Source organism: Sinocyclocheilus grahami, unplaced genomic scaffold (assembly GCF_001515645.1).
Source record: "Sinocyclocheilus grahami isolate Dianchi unplaced genomic scaffold, SAMN03320097.WGS_v1.1 scaffold186.1, whole genome shotgun sequence".
Taxonomy (NCBI): Eukaryota; Metazoa; Chordata; class Actinopteri; order Cypriniformes; family Cyprinidae; genus Sinocyclocheilus; species Sinocyclocheilus grahami.
Window position 1 is genome coordinate 1,079,316 of NW_015505365.1, and position 21,843 is coordinate 1,101,158.

Genomic DNA, 21,843 nt, shown 5'->3' on the forward strand with positions numbered 1-21,843 from the left:
GATAGATAGATAGACAGACAGACAGACAGACAGACAGATGATAGATAGATAGACAGACAGACACACACACAGACAGATAGATAGATAGATAGATAGATAGATAGATAGATAGATAGATAGATAGATAGATAGATAGATAGATAGATAGATAGATAGATAGATAGATAGATAGTATTCACTTCAAAATGTGAAGTTATGTATCATACTTTAATGACATTAAAATCAATTTAAATGTGGAGTGAAAGAAACGAAAATATTTAACAGAAACAGTAGCGCATAGCCTCCAAGCTCCAACCGGAAGCCTTCTCGCACTGAGCGGAAGCGCAGCGGCTCCAGCTGTTATTGTTGACAGACGGAGCTTCGTGGGGAAAATGGCGGTGTCCCGTCGATCCTCACAGCACCAACAAAGCAGCCTGCAGCCGTCTCCGCGGAACGCCGTTATCGCATCCCCCCCACCGGAATCGCCGTCCGCGATTATTCCCGAATCGACGACTTCATTGAGCCCCTCGGCCACTGGCGCAGCGGAATGCTGCGGAGCCACGATGGAGTCCGCAGCGGCCTCCTCCACCTCCTCCGCCTCTTCCCCAGACCGGCCCGCCCCAGCAACAGCAGAGGCCGCGCTCGGCAGCTCCAGCTGCAGCAGCATTAGCTCCGGCGCGACCGCGGGCAGCCAGAGCCCCGGCTCAGGGGCGGCCAGTCCCGGGGACGCAGTGTGCGGGGCCGGCGGGGCGTTCAGAGAGCTGTTCGAGGCCTGTCGGAACGGAGATGTGTCGCGGGTGAAGAGGCTGGTGGACTCGGTGAATGTGAACGCCAAAGACATGGCCGGACGAAAATCAACTCCTCTGCATTTCGCTGCAGGTCTGTATTTATGTATTTGCTAAATATAATCCGTGTTTGTTTATTTTTGACCTTATAAAAGAACAAAACGTCTCCTTTGTGGATTTTGGTTCCACTAGATTTGGAGTTTATTTATACAGGCATGAGATTTTTCAGTGGAGGTATACGAATATATTCGTATATACAGTTTGTTGTTTTCATACAGAAATTATGTATTTTAAGTTGACTGTGTAGTGGTTATGTGTCATGGAATATCATTACATCATGTTTCATTTGGTTCAAATCAACATGAGTAAAATATAATTTTTCATGCGAAGCTTACACGTAATTGTACAGTACTAAATTTCCCTCAAAAACTGTCTGTAAACAATATCTATTCAAACTGTTTACATTTCATACATCATAAATCATAAATCAAATTTAACATGAACATTGTGGACAGGAAAACAAATTAAATGTTGGTGTTATCTAATTAGGGTGTGCTTTTAAAACCTATAATATAATATAAGTCTACATTCTGTGAGTCATATGAGCTGACTAAATCCATTTCTATTTAGGTATATCTGAAGATTTGCTAACCAGGAGTTCAAAGAAAATTAAATAAAGACATTTATAAGCTTAAAAAGTCAAGCATTTTGTCTCCTGCTGTCAATTAAATGGTCGTCATCCCAAATAAGCATTAGCCATGTTCAGTCCTACAGTGTGGACCCTCTGCATAATGAGAGATTTTCAGCATTAGTAAACTTAAACATACAGTCTTCATGATCTCATAATGATTGAGGGACTATATGGATTATTTGCACTTAAAATATGTCTGTCACATTGCAGGACCATGAAATTTAGCTAAGTAATGACAGCTAGCATAACAAGAGGTTTTCAGCATTAGTAATAATAAGCATGCAGTTTTTATGATCTCATATTAATTGAGACTGTATGAATTATTCACACTTTAAAAATGTATCTGTCGCACTGCAGGACCATTTAGATTAGCTAACTAATGACGTAGTTATTAAAGCTGATGTAGAGTGGTGCTTTTTATGACTATCATTAACATTCTGCTAAACATCTTGTTTTGTGTTTAAAGAAGAAAGAAAAAACGAACACTTTCTAAGGTTATTATAGGTGTATAATAACAGTAATTAATTACACTAGGGAACGTGAACGAACAATGAACAATACTTCTGCAGCATTTGTTAACCTTAGTTCATTTGTAAATTTCAGCATTTAAAATTAAACATTGTTCGTGTTAACATTGGTTAATGCACTGAATAAAAGTTTTCCATCTTTTCTGCTATACATGTAAGTGTTTTGATGGCTGACTGTGCTAAAACTGCAGAGCTAGTATGACCACTTTAGGTGGAAAAACAGTGTTGATAATTATACATATCAACCACAACATACAACATTATCAACTTTTAGTATCGGTGACTATTGCTTGCTTCTGTTTCTTACAGTGTTGCTCCAGCACGGCGCTGATCCGAACATCAGAAACACTGACGGCAAATCAGCTCTGGACCTGGCAGACCCTTCTGCTAAGACAGTCCTCACCGGTGAGACATACACACACACACACACACACACACACACACATATATATCTGCTTTACAGTCATTAACAACACACACACACATATATCTGCTTTACAGGCATTAACAACACACACAATCTGATGAGCAGACATGTAAAGGCACACTGAGTATGTTTTTGTAGTATGCAGTATGCCAATACAGACAGAGCATGCTGTGTGAGTGCTGTTTACCACAATGCACTGCACTTTATCTATGAAAAATAAACCTAAGGCCATTTACAGCCACATTTCCATGGTACACTAATTGACAGGACAGCTTCATGTGTAAATATTTGCACACAAAGTTGGATTAAAATGCCAACTCCGTGCCACTCACCAAATTAAATATAGTGAGGTTAATGTAACAGCCTTCTGTTTGAAACGTTGCATCCTGCATACCATTTCACGTACTATTTAAAAGAGGTACTGCATGCTAAGCAGAATGTTAGTATTCCAGTCTGAACACAGCCACACTAAAAATATCCACACACACATTAATGAATCTTGCAAATCAAGCCTGTCTGACTCCTGCTGTCTTTTTTTATTTATCAGGTGAATATAAGAAGGATGAACTGTTGGAGGCAGCGAGGTGAGCTTTTGGCATGCTATAATAATTTAATATCAATGTACTGCTAAAATAAACACTGAAAAAAGTGGTTTTGAGGGGGGTTTGGATGTTTGTTTGAATCCCTCAGCCGCTTGTTTCTTATGCTGGAGTCCTTTGGGAAGAATGTTAGGAAGAATGTGCAGAGCTGTAGGTGCTACACACAACCTGGCATAGTTGTATATTAATGTTTCGAACACTCTGACATCGGAACAGAACGGAAATGTGAGAATAGACATTTTTGCCACTTGGTATATAAATGTGTATTGAACAGGGGAAGTATTTTATAAAGTAAATGTAAGAATAACTTTTATACTGTTAGTAATATTTTAAGATGAACACTTACTGGACTGAACCAACGTAGGTTTACTTGATTATCCATACATCAATTTTTGGAAAAATCATGTTAAGATGTGAGTACCAATTTAGACTTTTGAGTAATGTTTATTTGTTCATCTCTCAATCTTCTTAGTAATTGCATTGCATTGTTTTGCCTCATAATACAAACTACAAAGCTTGGAACATAAAACAAAAAATTTAAGTATCATCTTACAAAGACATATTATTGGAAGATACAGAGTGACGACTGATATTTATATGCGTTTTATGTAAGCTATCTTCTATATTGTTATGAAGATCTCATTGATTTACATTGCAGAATTTCATCTTATTTTTTGGCCATATAAATATCTGCAACTGCACCAAATTATATATTTTTGATACCTTTGCGCCTCTGAAAAAAATTCTGAAATGAGTAGCAGTATAGTCCAATAGGGCTGTCAAATGTTTTTTTGAATTTCAAATATTTGTAGAATTAAAAAAAAATCCACATTCGAATGCAAAAACGTTGCATTAGAATTTTAGGTCTGCATCAGCCGTCAGGCAGCCTTAATCAGTGGCGCACGAAATGCGACGACAATGTAAGTGTCATTGCATTTTAATGCTTTTGTTAGCCTATCCAGTTGAACCCACTAGATGCGGCGCTGCTACGTTGTTCATTCAATATATAGCAGAAAACGAGAGCATCAGTGTGTCGAATAAGTTGTTTACGGCGAAACTGAAACCAAGCCGTTCACACAGAATGCATATTTATCACATTTTCTAGCGGGACATCTATCAGCATTGCACTCGCATCTCGCACAAGAGAGCGCATGTTTAGAAAGCCATGTAAAATTAATGTAAGTTCAACTTTTAAAAAAACATGTCTAAAGACGTTATGGCGGTTTTTCCCCATCCCACTGCATCTCATGTTTTTAAATGAAGAAAGTAGCCTACTCTTTGTTATTGGTTTTCGGTCCTTTGTATTAAACTATACATACATGCATGGTCCTGTTTTTTTTCTAATTGTTTAAGCAACTTTATTGATTATATTTGGTTTATAAACATAATTTTAAACATTATGCACTTTTTTTCAAAGATAGTCGTGTTATTTTATTACACTTTGAAGAAACGTGCATAATATTTTGCTCGATACGCCCTCTTGTGGCCTCAGGAGAGAAGCCAAAAGCTTTTTTTCCCCCTAACTGAAATTATGCCTTTTAAATTAGAATATAATTCGAATTTTGATCATATTTAAGTGGAAAATTTGAATTTAGTTTTTCAGTCATTTTGACAGCCCTATAGTCCAATATAATTGCCACTGCACCATCCTTTAATAGCTGCTCACAAAACAGTCCCATGTATTGCTGCTAGCAATAGAGTAAAAAGGAACGTTTTATATTGAAACTTACATTAACTTTACATTGTGCATTGAACTCTTTTATTTTAAAAGATATTGCTGTTTTTTTTTTGAAAATGAAGTTTTTATTGGTTTTCTTTATACATAACAAAACATACCAGTACAAAAATAAATAAATACACTGTATACAAAACAAATCAAATGAAAGTAATTATCATAAATAATAATAATTATAGAAATGACACTTAAATGCACACTGATACTAGATCCATGCCTGAAGTAACAATCTGAATAAAATTCTCCCACATGTCAACATCCATGTGATTTCCATTCACTTTAGCTAACATTTTTTCATATGATACATTCTCTATCATAGATTCAATCCACATTTTAAGTGAAGGACATTGAATATCTTTCCAAAATCTAAGTATCAGTCATACTGCCGTGATTACACCGACAGTAACCAGGGAAAAATCGTTTTTTTGAATCTGAGGAATCTCCGATTTATCTCCTAAAAGACAAATCCTTGATGAAAATGGAAGGTTAAATCCCGAACATCTTTCAAGATATTTCAACACAATTTCCCAAAAAGGTCGAATCTTTGAACATTGCCAGAGAGCATGAATTTATGTGCCAGTTTCTTGTTTACATTTCCAGCATTTATTATCAATCAGACAACCCATTCTAAAAAGCTGCACTGGTGTATAATAATACCTATGTAATACCTTATATTGGATAAATTTACCTCTTGCTTCCTTTATTTACCTTCCACTGTAGGACAAAATTCTGTTCCAAGTGTCCTTATCTATGTCACTTGCTGTTTCTTTTTTTGACTTAATGTCACTCTTCCAGAAATGTCTTTTCTCTAAGTTGCCGTTCCTAACAGTGTTTGTCTTCCTCTTTTTTTGAAAACCTTAGGAGCGGAAATGAGGAAAAGTTGATGGCACTTTTGACCCCACTTAACGTCAACTGTCACGCCAGCGATGGGCGCAAGGTAACACAGATCAGAATTACTTCATCCAGCTCCTCCTCCTCCTCCTCCACCTCCTCTCCCAGGCCCCGCTGTGGATATATCTGCCCCTATGCCCCCTCCACCACCCCCCATGGCTCCTCCACTTCCAGGCTGCGGATCTCCCACCGTCATCATGAACTCAGGACTGGCAGGTAATGAAACCTGCTCGATACTAAAGACAAAACCATAACAGTCATGCACAAACTATGATACAGTATACCAAAACAGTGACATGAGAGGAGGAGAATCCCACTGATTTAGACCCAGATATGCCGCAAGCTTCTTAAGAAGCCTGAAGTATACATTAGTTTGTGTTTAAAGTTCAGGCATCAGTTGAGAACGGCTGCGGGTCTCTGGAGCCGCTGTCACACTGTCTCCTCTCACTGATCGCTGATAACAATCCTCACAGCTCAAGCAGTTTGTTAGGCTTCCTGTAAAAGGTTTAATGTCTGAACAAGCTCAAGTGAATCACTTCTGTTCTGCCGAAGCGCGAGTCATAATCTCTTTGACTGTACAGTATATCAGATAAAAAATAAAAAAAAAACATCAGATGAAAAATAAATGGTAATTTTCTTAATCTGATTTCATCTTTGTACAGTTTGCGTAAAGTTTTGTATTGATTTGAATGGAGCAAACATGGATGTCCATTAGACAAGAAGTAATAATTAGTGTTAGAAATAGATGGAGGCTCTCTGCAGACACTAGAATATTACAGAAACGTGCACATAAAAACATTTGGAAACTTCTATGCAAATTCTCAAATCTTGCAAGATTTACACTACCTTTGAAATAATTTCATAATATTCATTAAGTCTCTAATGCTCACCAAGGCTGTATCTATTTAATAAAAATACAGTAAAAAATAGTATTAATGTAAAAAAAAAACTCTGAAAATGTTAAATAACATTTTTATATATTTTTGAAAATGAAGTTTTTATTGGTTTTCTTTATACATAAAACATACCAGTACAAAATTTTTTTTTGTAAATTTAAAAAAATAAATAAATACACTGTATACAAAACAAAACAAACAAAAGTAATTATCATAAATAATAATAATAATAATTATTATTATAGAAATTACACTTAAATGCACAACAGGGTAATCAAGTCGACACTTAAATGCACACTGATACTAGATCCATGCCTGAAGTAACAATCTGAATAAAATTCTCCCACATGTCAACATCCATGTGATTTCCATTCACTTTAGCTAACATTTTTTCATATGATACATTCTCTATCATAGATTCAATCCACATTTTAAGTGAAGGACATTGAATATCTTTCCAAAATCTAAGTATCAGTCATACTGCCGTGATTACACCGACAGTAACCAGGGAAAAATCGTTTTTTTGAATCTGAGGAATCTCCGATTTATCTCCTAAAAGACAAATCCTTGATGAAAATGGAAGGTTAAATCCCGAACATCTTTCAAGATATTTCAACACAATTTCCCAAAAAGGTCGAATCTTTGAACATTGCCAGAGAGCATGAATTTATGTGCCAGTTTCTTGTTTACATTTCCAGCATTTATTATCAATCAGACAACCCATTCTAAAAAGCTGCACTGGTGTATAATAATACCTATGTAATACCTTATATTGGATAAATTTACCTCTTGCTTCCTTTATGTACCTTCCACTGTAGGACAAAATTCTGTTCCAAGTGTCCTTATCTATGTCACTTGCTGTTTCTTTTTTTGACTTAATGTCACTCTTCCAGAAATGTCTTTTCTCTAAGTTGCCGTTCCTAACAGTGTTTGTCTTCCTCTTTTTTTGAAAACCATACTAGCTACGCAAGCTAAATTACATGTCCCATTGCCATGTGTGGGGCATTATAGTGCTTGTTATATGTAAAAGGCATTAGATGATCATGCATGCAATACCTGTAGAATTTTCCTGAAAAAGAACTTTGGTTCCTTTGAGAAAGTTCTTGCCAATGATAAAGACTTCCTCTCCTCCTGCGACAGAGCCACTGTGAAGACTCTTCTTAAGGATTTCAGGCACTCCAGCTGGTTGAGCTGAAAATGTGACAAGGAATAAGTCACAAATGTGGAAATTGATCAAAAGTGACAGTAAAGATATTTATAATGTTACAAAAGATTTCTATTTCAAATAAATTCTGTTATTTGCAACTTTATATTCATCAAAGTGAAGGATAACACAATGTATCCACAAAAATATTAAGCGGCACAACTTTTTCAATGCTGATAATAATAAAAAAGGTTTATTGAGCAGCAAATACTAGAATGAATCATGAAGGATCATGTGACATTGAAGCCTGAAAGATGTGAAAAATATAGCATGCATCACTGTAATAATTGACATTTTGAAATATATTCAAATACAAAATAGTTACTTTAAGTTGTAATAATATTTCTTTTTTTACTGCATTTTTGATCAAATACTTGCAGCTGTGGTGAGTGTAAAAGACATAAAAAAATCTCACAGACTTTTGAACGGTAATTTATTAGTGTTATATTGGCCATTTAAAATGTCAAATCGGCATTTATCATCCTGTGTCTTTCACAGAAATAAAGTAGCTATAGATTTTTTTTTTAGTATTTTAAGATAGGATGCTGTAGCTGTTGAATTATTAGGCTTTAAGCACCACAGTCGGCTTTGATGGATAATATGTTAGTTAATAGCTAATTTTTTGTTTTGTTTTGTTTTTTGTTCTGGCGACATTCAGTCAACATCTCAAAAAATGCTGGTAAGTTTATTTTGTGAAACAGAAATTAGTTTTATTTGGTCTTCTGTGATTTTATTATTTATTTTTCCTTTCAATTTTTGTCCCTAAAAAAATCCATCCATACGCTGGTTCACACTTAAAACGCACAGAAACCTGCCTTATTTTCTGCTGGTCACAATCCATCAATCAACCAATAGCTCGGCTAACGTTTTGTTGACTCCTGCAGGTTCTGAAAACAAGGCTTTCATTTGCCTCTTTCTTTAAAGTCTTTATTTAACTTTTTTTACAATACTTCTCTAAATTGTCTGCCTTTGCAAGAACTCCACCATGTTTCCACCCCTAAACCCCACCTCTGCATCCATGCATCGCCTCACGTTCTTCAATCCGTTTGTTTGATTTGTTGTGATCAGCACGCATGCTCTCCACGAACGTGGTGATTTCTCTTTGACATCCTGTCCTGTTTAGATCCATTGTGTGTATGCTAGAAGCGTTGCACTGTTGCCCATTGCCTGTGCCGTACTACTTCAGACCTCATAATAGTGACATGAATGTTGCCTTTCCATCCTGCACTGAATAATAGAATTCTCTCAGACAATGCATCATTCTTTTGAGGCAGATCTTCATTACTAAATGGCTGCGTTGAGATTGGTTGTCGTGCTGATTGTTTTGCTGTGGTTGTGTTCAGACTGTCATATAGGCATGTCACCATTATTTCTTCATTTTCACTGCATGAACTGGGAACGAATTTGTAACTTAGGCTATTTTAAGTTACTAGTGGTTTGAGTCACTTATCTCTTCTAAAGTGATCGAGCTCAAGCCAGATTCATCAGTTGTTCAGAGAGATCGCAGATATTAAGGCCTACTTGCACCAAGAGGCAATAGTTGTCAACAGTGACCATTTTTAATGTTTCGAGAAAGTTTCCCATTTTCTCCAAATAAATTTCAATGAATGTTTCAATAAAGAATTTGAAGCCGAAAACCAAACCAACCACTCTTACAGGAGCATTACAAACTTGCTGGTCTGTGCACTTGAAGCAATGCAAATGATGTAATTTAATTAAAAATGATGGTACAGTATAAACCTGTTGGCTTTGTGTAAAACCAATAGGCTACGTTTTTAATGCAAAATATAATTGGAAACAGACTTTTATGTCATTTGCAATGCTTTATGGGAGTTTGTGGTTGGCGCTGAGCTCTTTTGCATCTATTTCTGATTCCTTGGTACCATTGATTTTCTCTGATTGGTGGGTCTGTCTTAAGGATTATGGGTAGAGACACTGACTTTTTCACCTTTTTAAGGCATGTGAAACAAATGTTGAGAAGCTATAAAAGAACTGATGGCATTAAAATCTTAAAAAATGAGGAAAGAAAGCAACTAACTAAACAAGTATGACATACTGAATATCATTTATACAACACTTCCGAATAAGTAGGCTGAAAGTCTTATTTAAATGTATAATAAATTCAATACAACTAAAACATCCTATATATTAAAGGGATAGTTCACCCAAAAATGAAAATGTGATGTTTATCTGCTTACCCCCAGGGCATCCAAGATGTAGGTGACTTTGTTTCTTCAGTAGAACACAAACAAAGATTTTTAACACAAACCGTTGCAGTCTGTCAGTCCTATAATGTTAGTGGATGGGAATCACGGCTTTGAGAGTCATAAAACATACACAAACAAAACCAAATTAAACCCTACGGCTCATGATGATACATTGGTGTGAAAAGACACAAAACTATCGGTCTGTGCAAGAAACTGAACAGTATTTATATGGGGTTTTTTTTACCTCTGATTTTCACCGCAATGTCTGAACTGCCCTGAGCACGTTCGCGTCTTCTTCAGCCTGCGCGTGACGCGTCTTCTTCTTCTTCTTCTTGCTTTACGGCGGATTGCAGACTTATGAGTGCATTACCGCCACCTATCTCTCAAATGGACCATTGACACTCCCAATTGAGATTATAGATAGTGTCAATGGTCCATTTGAGAGATAGGTGGTGGTAATGCACTTATAAGTCTGCTATCCTTTGTAAAGCAAGAAGAAGAAGAAGAAGATGTGAACGTGCTCAGGACAGTTCAGACATTGCGGTGAAAATCAGAGGTAAAAAACGATATAAATACTGTTCAGTTTCTTGCACAGACCGATCGTTTCGTGTCTTTACACATCAATGTATCATCACGAGCCGCAGAGTTTAATTTGGTTTTGTTTGTGTATGTTTTTTTGTCTCAAAGCCATGATTCCCATCCACTGACATTATATAACTGACAGACTGCAACGGTTTGAGTTAAAACTCTCTGGATGCCCTGGGGGTAAGCAGATAAACATAAAATTTTCATTTTTGAGTGAACTATCCCTTTAACTGTACATGTGGAAAAAGTCAAATACACCTTTCTTCTGTAATTTGTTCCATTTTTGCTTTTTTTGGTGTGAGTAGGCCTTTACATGTTCTTTACGATGTTTATTTAAGTCCATATATTTGTAATTATTGTGGATGCTAGAACAGGTACCACTTCATTTGTATCACAAAAACCTCAAGAACGTAGTTTCAAAAGCGAAATACATTACACAGAACAGCTCACTGCATAAAAAGTTAGCCATTGTAGTGATTAAACTAATGATGGGATGGGTTACAAGCAGGTTTACATAATTATTCGAGGTTGGGTTTTTGCAACAAGCACTTGTATTATTGATGATCACTTGATTGTATTCAGACAGGTTATTAATATTTCTCTGGTTCTTTTGCAGTCCACTCCTCTTCACCTGGCTGCTGGGTATAATCGAGTGCGTATAGTGCAGCTGCTGCTGCAGTATGGTGCTGATGTCCATGCCAAAGACAAAGGGTGAGGAATATCTACGACTTACTGTCTCTCTTTAACATTTAGTGTCCAGTATGTAAGTCAACATGGAATGCTTCTATTAATTGCTATTTTTACTTCCATAATGTAATACGAGTGAAAAATTATATTCTAAGTAAATGTATAGCATGCATATATTGTGATCAATTCAAATTGTTTTATATTGTGCTATACTAGTGGTTTTCAAACCCTGACTTGCGACCCACCCAATGGGTCACCAGGATGATTTAAGGAAAATGTAAATATGTATTTAACAAAGTTTAAGACTCCGGGAAGAAGGAGGTGGGAACCGGCAAATGTAACTTCTTAAAACAAATAAACATATACAACAAAATGAAAGTAAGTGGCAGCCACCTCACAACATACTCCAGTGCGTATCTGTCTCTCCGTGTTTATTTTTTTCAGTCCTGAATTCTGCAAGCTTATCCTCTGAATATAACAAACAAAGTCTAGACACGATGTAAATAAAATATTTCTTGTGCAGTGTAGAGAGATTCATTGAATATAACGGAATTTTCTGATAATGCGATAAACTGTAATGAGTGACAGTTCAGTGATTTTTAAGGGAGCGCTATTTGCGTGCTTGTGCATAATCCATTCAGCATATGAATAAAAGTTAAAGAAATAAAGAAAAATTTTATTTGATCAAAATACAGTAAAAACTGTAATATTGTGAATTATTATTGCAAATTAAAATAGTTAATTAACTAAAATAAACTGTATTTAAATATATTTTCAAATGTAATTTATTCCTGAGATGCAAAGCTGAATTTTAAGCATCATTACTCCAGTCTTCAGTGTCACATGATCCTTCAGAAATCATTCTAATATGCTGATTTGCTGCTTAAGAAACATTTCTTATAATTATCAGTGTTGAAAACAGTTGTGCTGCTTCATATTCTTGATCTTCTTACTAAACCCAAAGTTCCCTTTATAATAAAACTTTGTGTGTGTGTTTAGGTGAACGCTGTGGACACACTGGGACAGACAGCCCTGCACAGGGCGGCCCTCGCCGGTCACATCCAGACTTGCAGACAATTGCTGAGTTACGGAGCCGACCCGTCAATCGTTTCACTGCAGGGCTTCACTGCGTCACAGATGGGCAATGAAGCCGTACAGCAAATACTCAATGGTACTATTACAGTATCACATCTATTACTCTGAGTCTTATTACAGTATGATTAATGAATTAACTGTCCATTTATCCTAACAGCACGATGTCCTGAATTTATGATTTTTCTGCATTTATTTCTCCAGAGAACATTCCTCCTCGTAATTCGGATGTGGATTACCGCTTCCTTGAGGCTGCTAAAGCCGGAGACCTTGATACAGTGAAGGTAAATAACCGTTTCAGAGTTTACCAAGTTTAAAGGTGGGGTAAGTGATTTTTCAAAAACGCTTTAGAAAACTGATTCGGGCCGACTAGCAAAACAAACTTGTAGCCAATCAGCAGTAGGCGAAGTGTCAACTCATGATGTGGAGGAGAGAGCGTTCAGTGCACAGGACGGACATTAGCCGTGCCGAGTGAAAGAACGAAAGATAGAGATGGCGGATAAAAAACAAAAGAGGAAAACGTCTGTGGAATAAAACAAGGCTTAAGGAAAGAAGTAGGACCCGTGTAAATATCGGATCAGCTTTCCAGCGCTGGAGAGAACTCAATGTGGAAGGCCTGCGATCGGACGCCGAGGTTGCTTTGTTTCTTCTCGATAGGTGAGTAACACCGTGTCTGCGCCGCAACAGCTAAAGTCTGTCTAGTACACTGGACGCGACAAAGCGACCGTTGAAAATCATTTGAAATTTATGTCAATACATCATAAATAGAAGGCAGCAGCAGTTTCTGTCGGGGATTTGTCATGTCACGCCGCATCCAGTGTAGACCATAGATATGTATATATATCTATGGTGTAGACAGCATCACCGATTATAATGAGTTCCATAGTATTTTGTCGCGCCGCGCCAGTCGCGTCCGGTGTAAACATGGTGTAACATTGGTTTTGCTTTGTTTCACAGAACTAATCGTTGCCTGGGTTGCGTACGTATGTGTGGGGCGGAGCTATCAAAATTGGGGCGAGACCCTTTTGGGGTAGGGGCGTGTTTGTTTTGGTGATTTCAAATGTCAACATTGGATACCAGAAATCGCTTACCCCACCTTTAAAGTCAGCATGGTCCAAATCTATTTCACTTTTGCAATGTGACATAAAATTAGACATTTAATGATGATATGGGACTTAATCTGTTCTAAAGATTTCAAATCAGGAAATCAATAAATATTTATTCATTTGATGCCAGTTTGTTTGTGTATCTTCCATAGCAACTGTGCTCCCCTCAAAATGTGAACTGTCGTGACCTGGAGGGCCGCCACTCAACCCCGCTGCATTTTGCTGCAGGCTACAACCGTGTGGCTGTGGTGGAATACCTGTTGCATCATGGGGCCGACGTGCACGCTAAAGATAAAGGGTACTATCATCTTCATTGGAAGTTGCGTGACTATCGTTGCACTGTCTGAATTGTCTGATTTTCACTTGTTCTCTTTCTTTGTCAGTGGTCTGGTTCCTTTGCACAACGCGTGTTCGTATGGTCACTACGAGGTGGCAGAGTTACTGGTGAGACATGGAGCGTCTGTGAATGTGGCGGACCTTTGGAAGTTCACACCACTACATGAAGCTGCAGCCAAGGGCAAATATGAGATCTGCAAACTGCTGCTCAAGGTTTGATACATCAGATGGAGAAATCATGCACATGTTGGCATAATTATGAATGTCATGATTGTGTGGGAATTTCATATAATATGAATGATGTTTGGTGTTATCACAAGTTATAATTATGCTATGATCATTTATTAATGCACCAAAATTTAGATTATTTTTCAAAATTGTTGATACATTGGGCTAAAATCCAAAAGTAAAGTGTGAAACTTTTTGGACTTTATAAATTCTATAAATATTGTACTATTTTAATGTATTATAAATGTATGTATATATGTATGTATATATATATATATATATATATATATATATATATATATATATATATATATATATATATATATATATTATTTATTATTATTGTGGTCACTGATGTTCAAATAAAACAGTGACCTAAAAGTAATTCTAAATAATAATTATAACTGAGTTTGAGATTTAAATATTGAGATTTATTGAGACTTTTTTTTTTAAATTCCAGTTAACAATTGTGGAAACTTTTGGAACATATACATTTGTTAAATATTTTTATGTGAATATTTAAATATCTAAAAAATATTAATTAATATCATATTAATATAATATTCAATTATTTAAATGTATTGTTATTATTAATATCCAAAACAAACAGTGACCTTAAAATAACAAATAATATTTAGATTTTTCAGCTGCCAAATTTTAGCCCAAAACAGTGTATTCCTAAATCTAATTTTTGCAGCCTTAAATGTAATTAATGTAGGATTAATGATTATTATTAAGCGTGTAACACAGCCCTTTTGCAGTAACATCTCTACTCTCTATTTAGCACGGTGCAGACCCGTCTAAGAAGAACCGTGATGGCAATACGGCTCTGGACATGGTGAAGGACGGAGACACAGACATCCAGGACCTTCTGCGCGGAGATGCCGCCCTGCTGGATGCCGCTAAGAAGGGCTGTTTGGCCCGTGTGCAGAAACTCTGCAGCCCTGAGAATATCAACTGCAGAGACACACAGGGCAGGAACTCCACACCACTGCACCTTGCAGGTAACTTACCATAAGCCATATTCTCACATTCAACATGCATTTATCTTATCTCTCTGGTGGTTTAATGATGAATTCATTCATTTTTGATCAGCTGGTTACAATAACCTGGAGGTGGCCGAGTATCTCCTGGAGCACGGAGCGGACGTGAATGCTCAGGATAAAGGAGGACTAATCCCTCTGCATAACGCTGCTTCATATGGGGTGAGAAAACAGGGGATGAGGAAAGGTCAGAGGTCTTAGGCCATGTCCACACGTACACGGGTATTTTTATAAATTGAGTTTTTCCTTCTTCCGTTTAAAAAAAAATCTCCGTCCACATGAAAATGCAAACGCATGCTATGACGCACTGTCAAGAGCATGCCTAACCAACAGGTGGCGATATAATCTCAACCGTAAAACCATGTTGGCCAATCAGAAGCCTGAAAAAGTTTCCAGTAGGCGGAGATAACAGTGCAGGCTCAGACGTCACAAGCCAAAAACTCCGGTTTCGCTGTCTACACAATAACACTGCAACCGGAGTTTTTGAAAATCTTCACCCTGGCAGGAGTTTTTAAAAATGTTCGGTTTCACTGAACTGGTGCTGTGTTTGCGTGTGGACGAACGGCCAAACCGCGTAGAAAAAGCTGCGGTTTTAAAAATAACCGCGTTCATGTGGACAGGGCCTTAGTATGGATAAATGTCTTTATCTGTGAAGGATGGGTTTTGTATTATTGTTGTACCAAACCTGCATTTATTTGATCAAACATCCAGTAATATTATGAAATATTATTACAATTTAAAATAACTGTTTACTATTTGAATATATTTTCAAATGTAACTTATTCTTGTGATATAACTGGCAAAGCAAATGCACATATTCTCAAAATGGCTAAATATTTGGTGATTGGACTGTCTAGCAATAGTGCATGAACTTGTACTAATAATAAACAGCAATATTATAGCATAATGTGTAACTGCTGTCTCTGTTCTGTCCAGCATGTGGATATCGCCGCCCTCCTGATCAAGTTTAACACGTGCGTGAACGCGACCGATAAGTGGGCGTTCACACCGCTGCATGAAGCTGCGCAGAAGGGCCGCACACAGCTGTGTGCACTGCTGCTGGCGCACGGCGCTGACCCCACCATGAAGAACCAGGAGGGACAGACGGCTCTGGACCTGGCCACGGTAAACACCACTACAGCAGCTGATAATACTGTAATTGAGAGAAGATACAAGTTGACTTCAGTTGAACCCTGTAAAGCCTGACGTATGAAATAAGTCAAAAAACTGGAAAACTTTTTATTGAACTTTAAAAAAAAAAAAAAAATCAAAATGTTTTTTTTTTTTCTTTCTTGAAAATCAAATTTGATTTTATGGTGACTGTAGTATGTAATTCATTGCTATTCATCTGCTCTCTGTGTCTGTCAGGCTGATGATATCCGTGCGCTGCTGATGGACGCCATGCCCCCTGATGCCCTGCCCAGCTGTTTCAAACCACAGGCCACCGTGCTCAGCGCCGCTCTCATATCACCCGCCTCCACACCCTCATGCCTCTCTGCTGCCTCCAGCATCGATAACCTGGCCGGGCCCCTCAGTGACGGGGCCTGTGGAGGGGCTACAGGACCCGCTGATGGGGCCTCCGGAACTGAGCGCAAGGAAGGAGATGGTGAGAAACAGAAGAACCGTCTCAGATGCATTTGTTTATGAATCAGAATGATACTGACACTGATTGTGGTGTATAGCTTTGATTAATTTAAAAGAACTGGTTCATAAGAATCATTTGTTTGGGAGTCAGACTGCAACTGATCGTGGTGTATAGCTTTGATTCACTTTAAAAGAACATTCTTATGGGAGGAATTTGTTTGGCAATCAGACTATACTGATTGAGGTGAATGATTTTGATTCAGAACTGCCTGATAAGAGTCATTTGTTCAGGAATCAGGCTACATGGATTGATTCACTAAAGAACAGTCTAATATGAGTCATTTGTTTGGGAATCAGACTACACTGATCACACTATGATTTTGATTCCCTAAAAAGAGCTGCCTCATAAACGTAATTTTTTTCAGGAATCAGATTACACTAAACATGCCGTATGAATTTGATTCACTAAAAATAACCACATCATTTGTTCTGGAATCAGACTACACTGATTGTGCTGTATGAATTTGTTTCACTAAAAGGAAGTACCTCATAAGAGTCATTTGTTTGGGAATCAGACTACACTGATTTTTTTCCAACTATTTAACGTGATGTTCTTTTCAGTTGTTATCTTGTCCAGCATATTTTTATGATTCTTAATTTGCTAAAATTGTTGTGTTTTTTTTGCCCTGTAGCTGTCTTGGATATGAACATCTCACAATTCCTGAAGAGTCTGGGGCTTGAACATTTGAGGGACATCTTCGAGAGCGAACAGGTGAGAAAAACAGAGACAACTTTGTCAGAGACCTCTTCCGTTTCAAGATTTCCTCATGTTTTTAATGCCGTGTCCATTAGATCACTCTGGACGTGTTGGCCGATATGGGTCACGAGGAACTCAAGGAGATCGGCATCAATGCTTACGGACACCGTCATAAACTCATCAAAGGCATCGAGAGGCTGCTAGGAGGACAGCAGGGTGAGTGGCTATCTCATAAAACTGCTCCTAAATGCTGCTCCTGCTTGAATCGGTGTGTTTTTATTACATTTAAATCGTGTTATCTGTACGCACAGGTGCCAACCCATACCTGACGTTCCACTGCACCAATCAGGGCACAGTTTTGATCGACCTGGCCGTGGATGATAAAGAGTTTCAGTCTGTTGAGGAAGAGGTACAAACAAAAACACTTGGAGCTCTGGGCTGTTACATACACCCGTCTGCTTCAGCTGTGTGTGATTGTTGGTTTTTTTTGGTCACAGATGCAAAGCACAATTCGGGAGCACAGGGACGGAGGAAATGCAGGTGGCGTTTTCAATCGATACAATGTCATCAAGGTAAAACACACCAAATGCATTCAACATTAGTGATATTTAACTCTTCTAAAATAGGTATTGATGTCCAAAAAAGGTTTGGTCACGAGGAACTCAAGGAGATCGGCATCAATGCTTACGGACACCGTCATAAACTCATCAAAGGCATCGAGAGGCTGCTGGGAGGACAGCAAGGTGAATGTCTCTCTCATAAAACTGCTCCTAAATGCTGCTCCTGCTTGAATCGGTGTGTTTTTATTACATTTAAATCGTGTTATCTGTACGCACAGGTGCCAACCCATACCTGACGTTCCACTGCACCAATCAGGGCACAGTTTTGATCGACCTGGCCGTGGATGATAAAGAGTTTCAGTCTGTTGAGGAAGAGGTACAAACAAAAACACTTGGAGCTCTGGGCTGTTACATACACCCGTCTGCTTCAGCTGTGTGTGATTGTTGGTTTTTTTTGGTCACAGATGCAAAGCACAATTCGGGAGCACAGGGACGGAGGAAATGCAGGTGGCGTTTTCAATCGATACAATGTCATCAAGGTAAAACACACCAAATGCATTCAACATTAGTGATATTTAACTCTTCTAAAAGAGGTATTGATGTCCAAAAAAGGTTTACATAAACATACTGTAGGATCACGTTGTTTTGATAGATGTGGGTAAATGATCTAGCTTCATAATTGATATCGTAAATACCTGTTCTACTCTTGAGCAAAATCTAAGAGAAATTGTCCTGTAGATCCAGAAGGTGGTGAATAAGAAACTGAGAGAGCGATACACACACAGGCAGAAAGAGATCGCAGACGAGAATCACAACCACCACAATGAACGAATGCTGTTTCATGGTAAGCGATCTGATGCTTCTCTTCTTAACATAATGACTTGACAAGAAACTAAGAATCTTTTTTGCGTTATTCTATGATTTAATTGTTTGCCACAATGTAATTTTTTCATCTTAATTTTGAAAGAATTCAAAAATTGATCAAAAGTGGCAGTAAAGACTTTTATAACATTTTTGTTTCAACAAAATGCTGTTCCTTTGAACTTTATTTCTAAAAAGAAGCCTGAAAATGTATCATGGTTTCTATAAAAATATTAACCAGCACAACTGTTTTGAACATTGATAATAAGAAATGTTTATTGTGCTGCAAATCAGCATATTAGAATGATTTCTGAAGGATCATGTAACTCTGAAGAGTGGAGTAATGATGCTGAAAATACAGCTTTGATCACAGGAATAAATTACATTTGAAAATATATTCAAATAGGAAACTGTTACTTTAAATTGTAAAAATATTTCACAATATTACAGTTTTTATTGTATTTTTGATCAAATAATTGCAATCTTGGTGAACATACAAGAAATACAGGAATGCTTAAAATGCTTATTTTTCATAGGGTGTATTCACACCCGTCTTGTTTGGTTCGATTGAATCAAACTCAAGTTCGTTTTCCCCTCTTGGTGCGGACCTTTTTGGCAGGTGTGAATACAGCAATCGCACTTGGGTGCGGACCAAACAAGCGTACCGAGACCCAGCTGAAGAGGTGGTCTCGGTCTGCTTCCAAACGAACTCTGGTACAGTTCGTTTAAGGCAGGGGTGGCGAACGTCGGTCCTGGAGAGCCGCAGCCCTGCAGAGTTTTGCTTCAACCCTAATCAAACACACCTGAACGAGCTAATCAAGGTCTGAACGGTTACTAGGAAGCTACAGGCAGGTGTTTCAATTAGGGTTGGAGCTGAACTCTGCAGGGCTGCGGCTCTCCAGGACCGGAGTTTGCCACCCCTGGTTTAAGGTGTGAATATGACCTGACCTCGATCCGACCCAATTGCAGAAATCACGCTCGGAAACAGACAGCTAGCGCATATAGTGCTGTTATTTGCGTTTCAATGGCTTAAATCACTTGTTTTAAAACTACAATGCTTAAAAACAGATGCAAATGGTGAGTTTTTGTGACAATGGCACACAGCAACGTGACGTGAGCACGCTAAATAGGCTAAAGCTTGCCGCAAAAATGACCATGACTATGTTAGGGGAAAATAGTAAGGAGATATTTGAATTATTTATTAATAAACTAGTGTTTTATGAGTGAGTGTCGCAAAGATGAAGTTGATAATCCTGACTCGCCATCTCATCATTGGACGCGCCTTTAGAAAGAAATGCATCTTTACGGATTACATAATAATAAGAGTTTTTGTATTGGATTTGAATTATTTAGTTTTGTAGTCATTTAAAGCTTTCTATAGATATATTCATCATGTCTGTAAGGAAAATGTTCGCTGAGTTTCGGTTCATTTTTGTGAAGCGCTCCTGTTCAAGACCCGTGACGGCAAGCACATCCTATTTGTTTTTTTTTACAAAAGCACAACGTTTTCTTGATATTGTGAGTGCACACAAATGAAAATAGACCCTTTACAGTTCCGAACGATTCATTATTCTTACATTTATGAGCAAAAATGATGGCGTATTTAATTTGTTTCCACTGATGTCCTGAAGCGCGCTTCAGCTTCCACTCTCCACACAAACGATTGGATATGCACCTAATAGTACATTTATATAGGTTAAATGTTTAAACTAACATTGTGATGTGCTTTAAGTATTTTATATCTATAGATTTTATTTTCGGCAATTCATAATTACAACATCGTATGACATTGTCTCATATGATGCTCATAAGTTTCTTCATATTGCGTTAGTATCTGATAACACCAAATCAGTAAAAAAATTTAAATTGCACTACGAAAGATCTCCATGATTAGCCTGTTTTTGCACGTCCTGTTCTTCCCTGCTTGAGAATTTCTGTCCAATGAATGGATGACCTTAGCACACGTGTGGTGTTGTTTACAATTTCTGGTTCACTTGCAAAAAGGGCAGTGTGAAAGCGAACCGCACCAAACTAAAAAAAATCAACATTGTATTTGGTCAGGACCAAAGCAAGTGAACTAGCGGACTTTCCTGATGTGAATACACCCATAATTTAGCTTTATTTAAGCTGTTAGTTTTAGTTTTCGTCCCACAACCCACAAACTGTAGCATCTGCTTACACAAATTATGCATCATGATTAATACCACATGACCTTCAAAGTTTTATTAATGAAATGCACAACAACACGACACATTGCTGCACTTTTTGGTCAATTAAGTGTGCTATAAATGTGCCATTGTTGCTGTATTTAGCTTTGAATAGAATTTAGTTTTGTTCATACTGTAGTTTTTGTTTAATTTTAATAGTTTTCATGATCATAATCCTAAACCTTTTTTTGCAATTGTTATTTTTTTTCAGGATCTCCATTCATAAATGCCATCATCCATAAAGGATTTGATGAGCGCCATGCGTATATCGGTGGCATGTTTGGAGCTGGCATATATTTTGCAGAGAACTCCTCTAAGAGTAACCAGTACGTCTATGGCATCGGTGGCGGCACAGGCTGCCCCACTCATAAAGACCGGTCCTGTTATGTGTGCCACAGGTACATTAACACACCTGACACGATAAGAGATGCAACATGCATTATTGCACTAGACGGTTTTCATATTTTCCTCTGTGTTGATTTCCCACAGGCAAATGTTGTTCTGCCGTGTGACATTGGGAAAGTCCTTCCTGCAGTTCAGTGCCATGAAGATGGCCCACGCTCCCCCTGGACATCATTCTGTGATCGGCCGTCCCAGTGTCAACGGCCTGGCCTACGCCGAGTATGTGATCTACCGTGGAGAACAGGTACGGCTGTGAAAGAAAAGTTGCTTCTTAAAATACAGCTATAATCAGGTCATATAGTGCTTTATACAATACAGATAGTTTCAAAGCAGCTTCACAGCAATAAACAGGAAAATGATAGAATTAGTAGTGATGCAAACTTCATCAGATATCTCTAAATAGCTCTAAAATAGATTCAGATCAAGCAGGATCCAATGAATTACGTGTTTTTTT

At 37.8% G+C, this 21,843-nt stretch overlaps 1 protein-coding gene across 1 annotated transcript in view; it reads left to right on the plus strand.

Annotated features, from left to right (window-relative positions):
• The first annotated feature begins 305 nt into the window (after positions 1-305).
• The window catches only part of LOC107594582 (tankyrase-1-like), a 23,515-nt gene continuing 1,977 nt past the window's right edge, over positions 306-21,843 (plus strand). The window contains exons 1-22 of the mRNA XM_016284673.1: positions 306-862; positions 2,257-2,387; positions 2,957-2,993; positions 5,605-5,680; positions 8,393-8,413; positions 11,143-11,237; positions 11,280-11,289; positions 12,213-12,384; positions 12,510-12,589; positions 13,564-13,709; positions 13,795-13,960; positions 14,760-14,979; positions 15,071-15,180; positions 15,955-16,143; positions 16,387-16,624; positions 17,295-17,374; positions 17,455-17,575; positions 17,671-17,768; positions 17,857-17,931; positions 18,658-18,763; positions 21,199-21,385; positions 21,477-21,633. Of these exons, the coding sequence (XP_016140159.1) occupies positions 372-862; positions 2,257-2,387; positions 2,957-2,993; positions 5,605-5,680; positions 8,393-8,413; positions 11,143-11,237; positions 11,280-11,289; positions 12,213-12,384; positions 12,510-12,589; positions 13,564-13,709; positions 13,795-13,960; positions 14,760-14,979; positions 15,071-15,180; positions 15,955-16,143; positions 16,387-16,624; positions 17,295-17,374; positions 17,455-17,575; positions 17,671-17,768; positions 17,857-17,931; positions 18,658-18,763; positions 21,199-21,385; positions 21,477-21,633 (3,006 nt within the window). The 5' untranslated portion in view covers positions 306-371. The remainder of the gene's footprint in view (positions 863-2,256; positions 2,388-2,956; positions 2,994-5,604; positions 5,681-8,392; positions 8,414-11,142; positions 11,238-11,279; positions 11,290-12,212; positions 12,385-12,509; positions 12,590-13,563; positions 13,710-13,794; positions 13,961-14,759; positions 14,980-15,070; positions 15,181-15,954; positions 16,144-16,386; positions 16,625-17,294; positions 17,375-17,454; positions 17,576-17,670; positions 17,769-17,856; positions 17,932-18,657; positions 18,764-21,198; positions 21,386-21,476; positions 21,634-21,843) is intronic.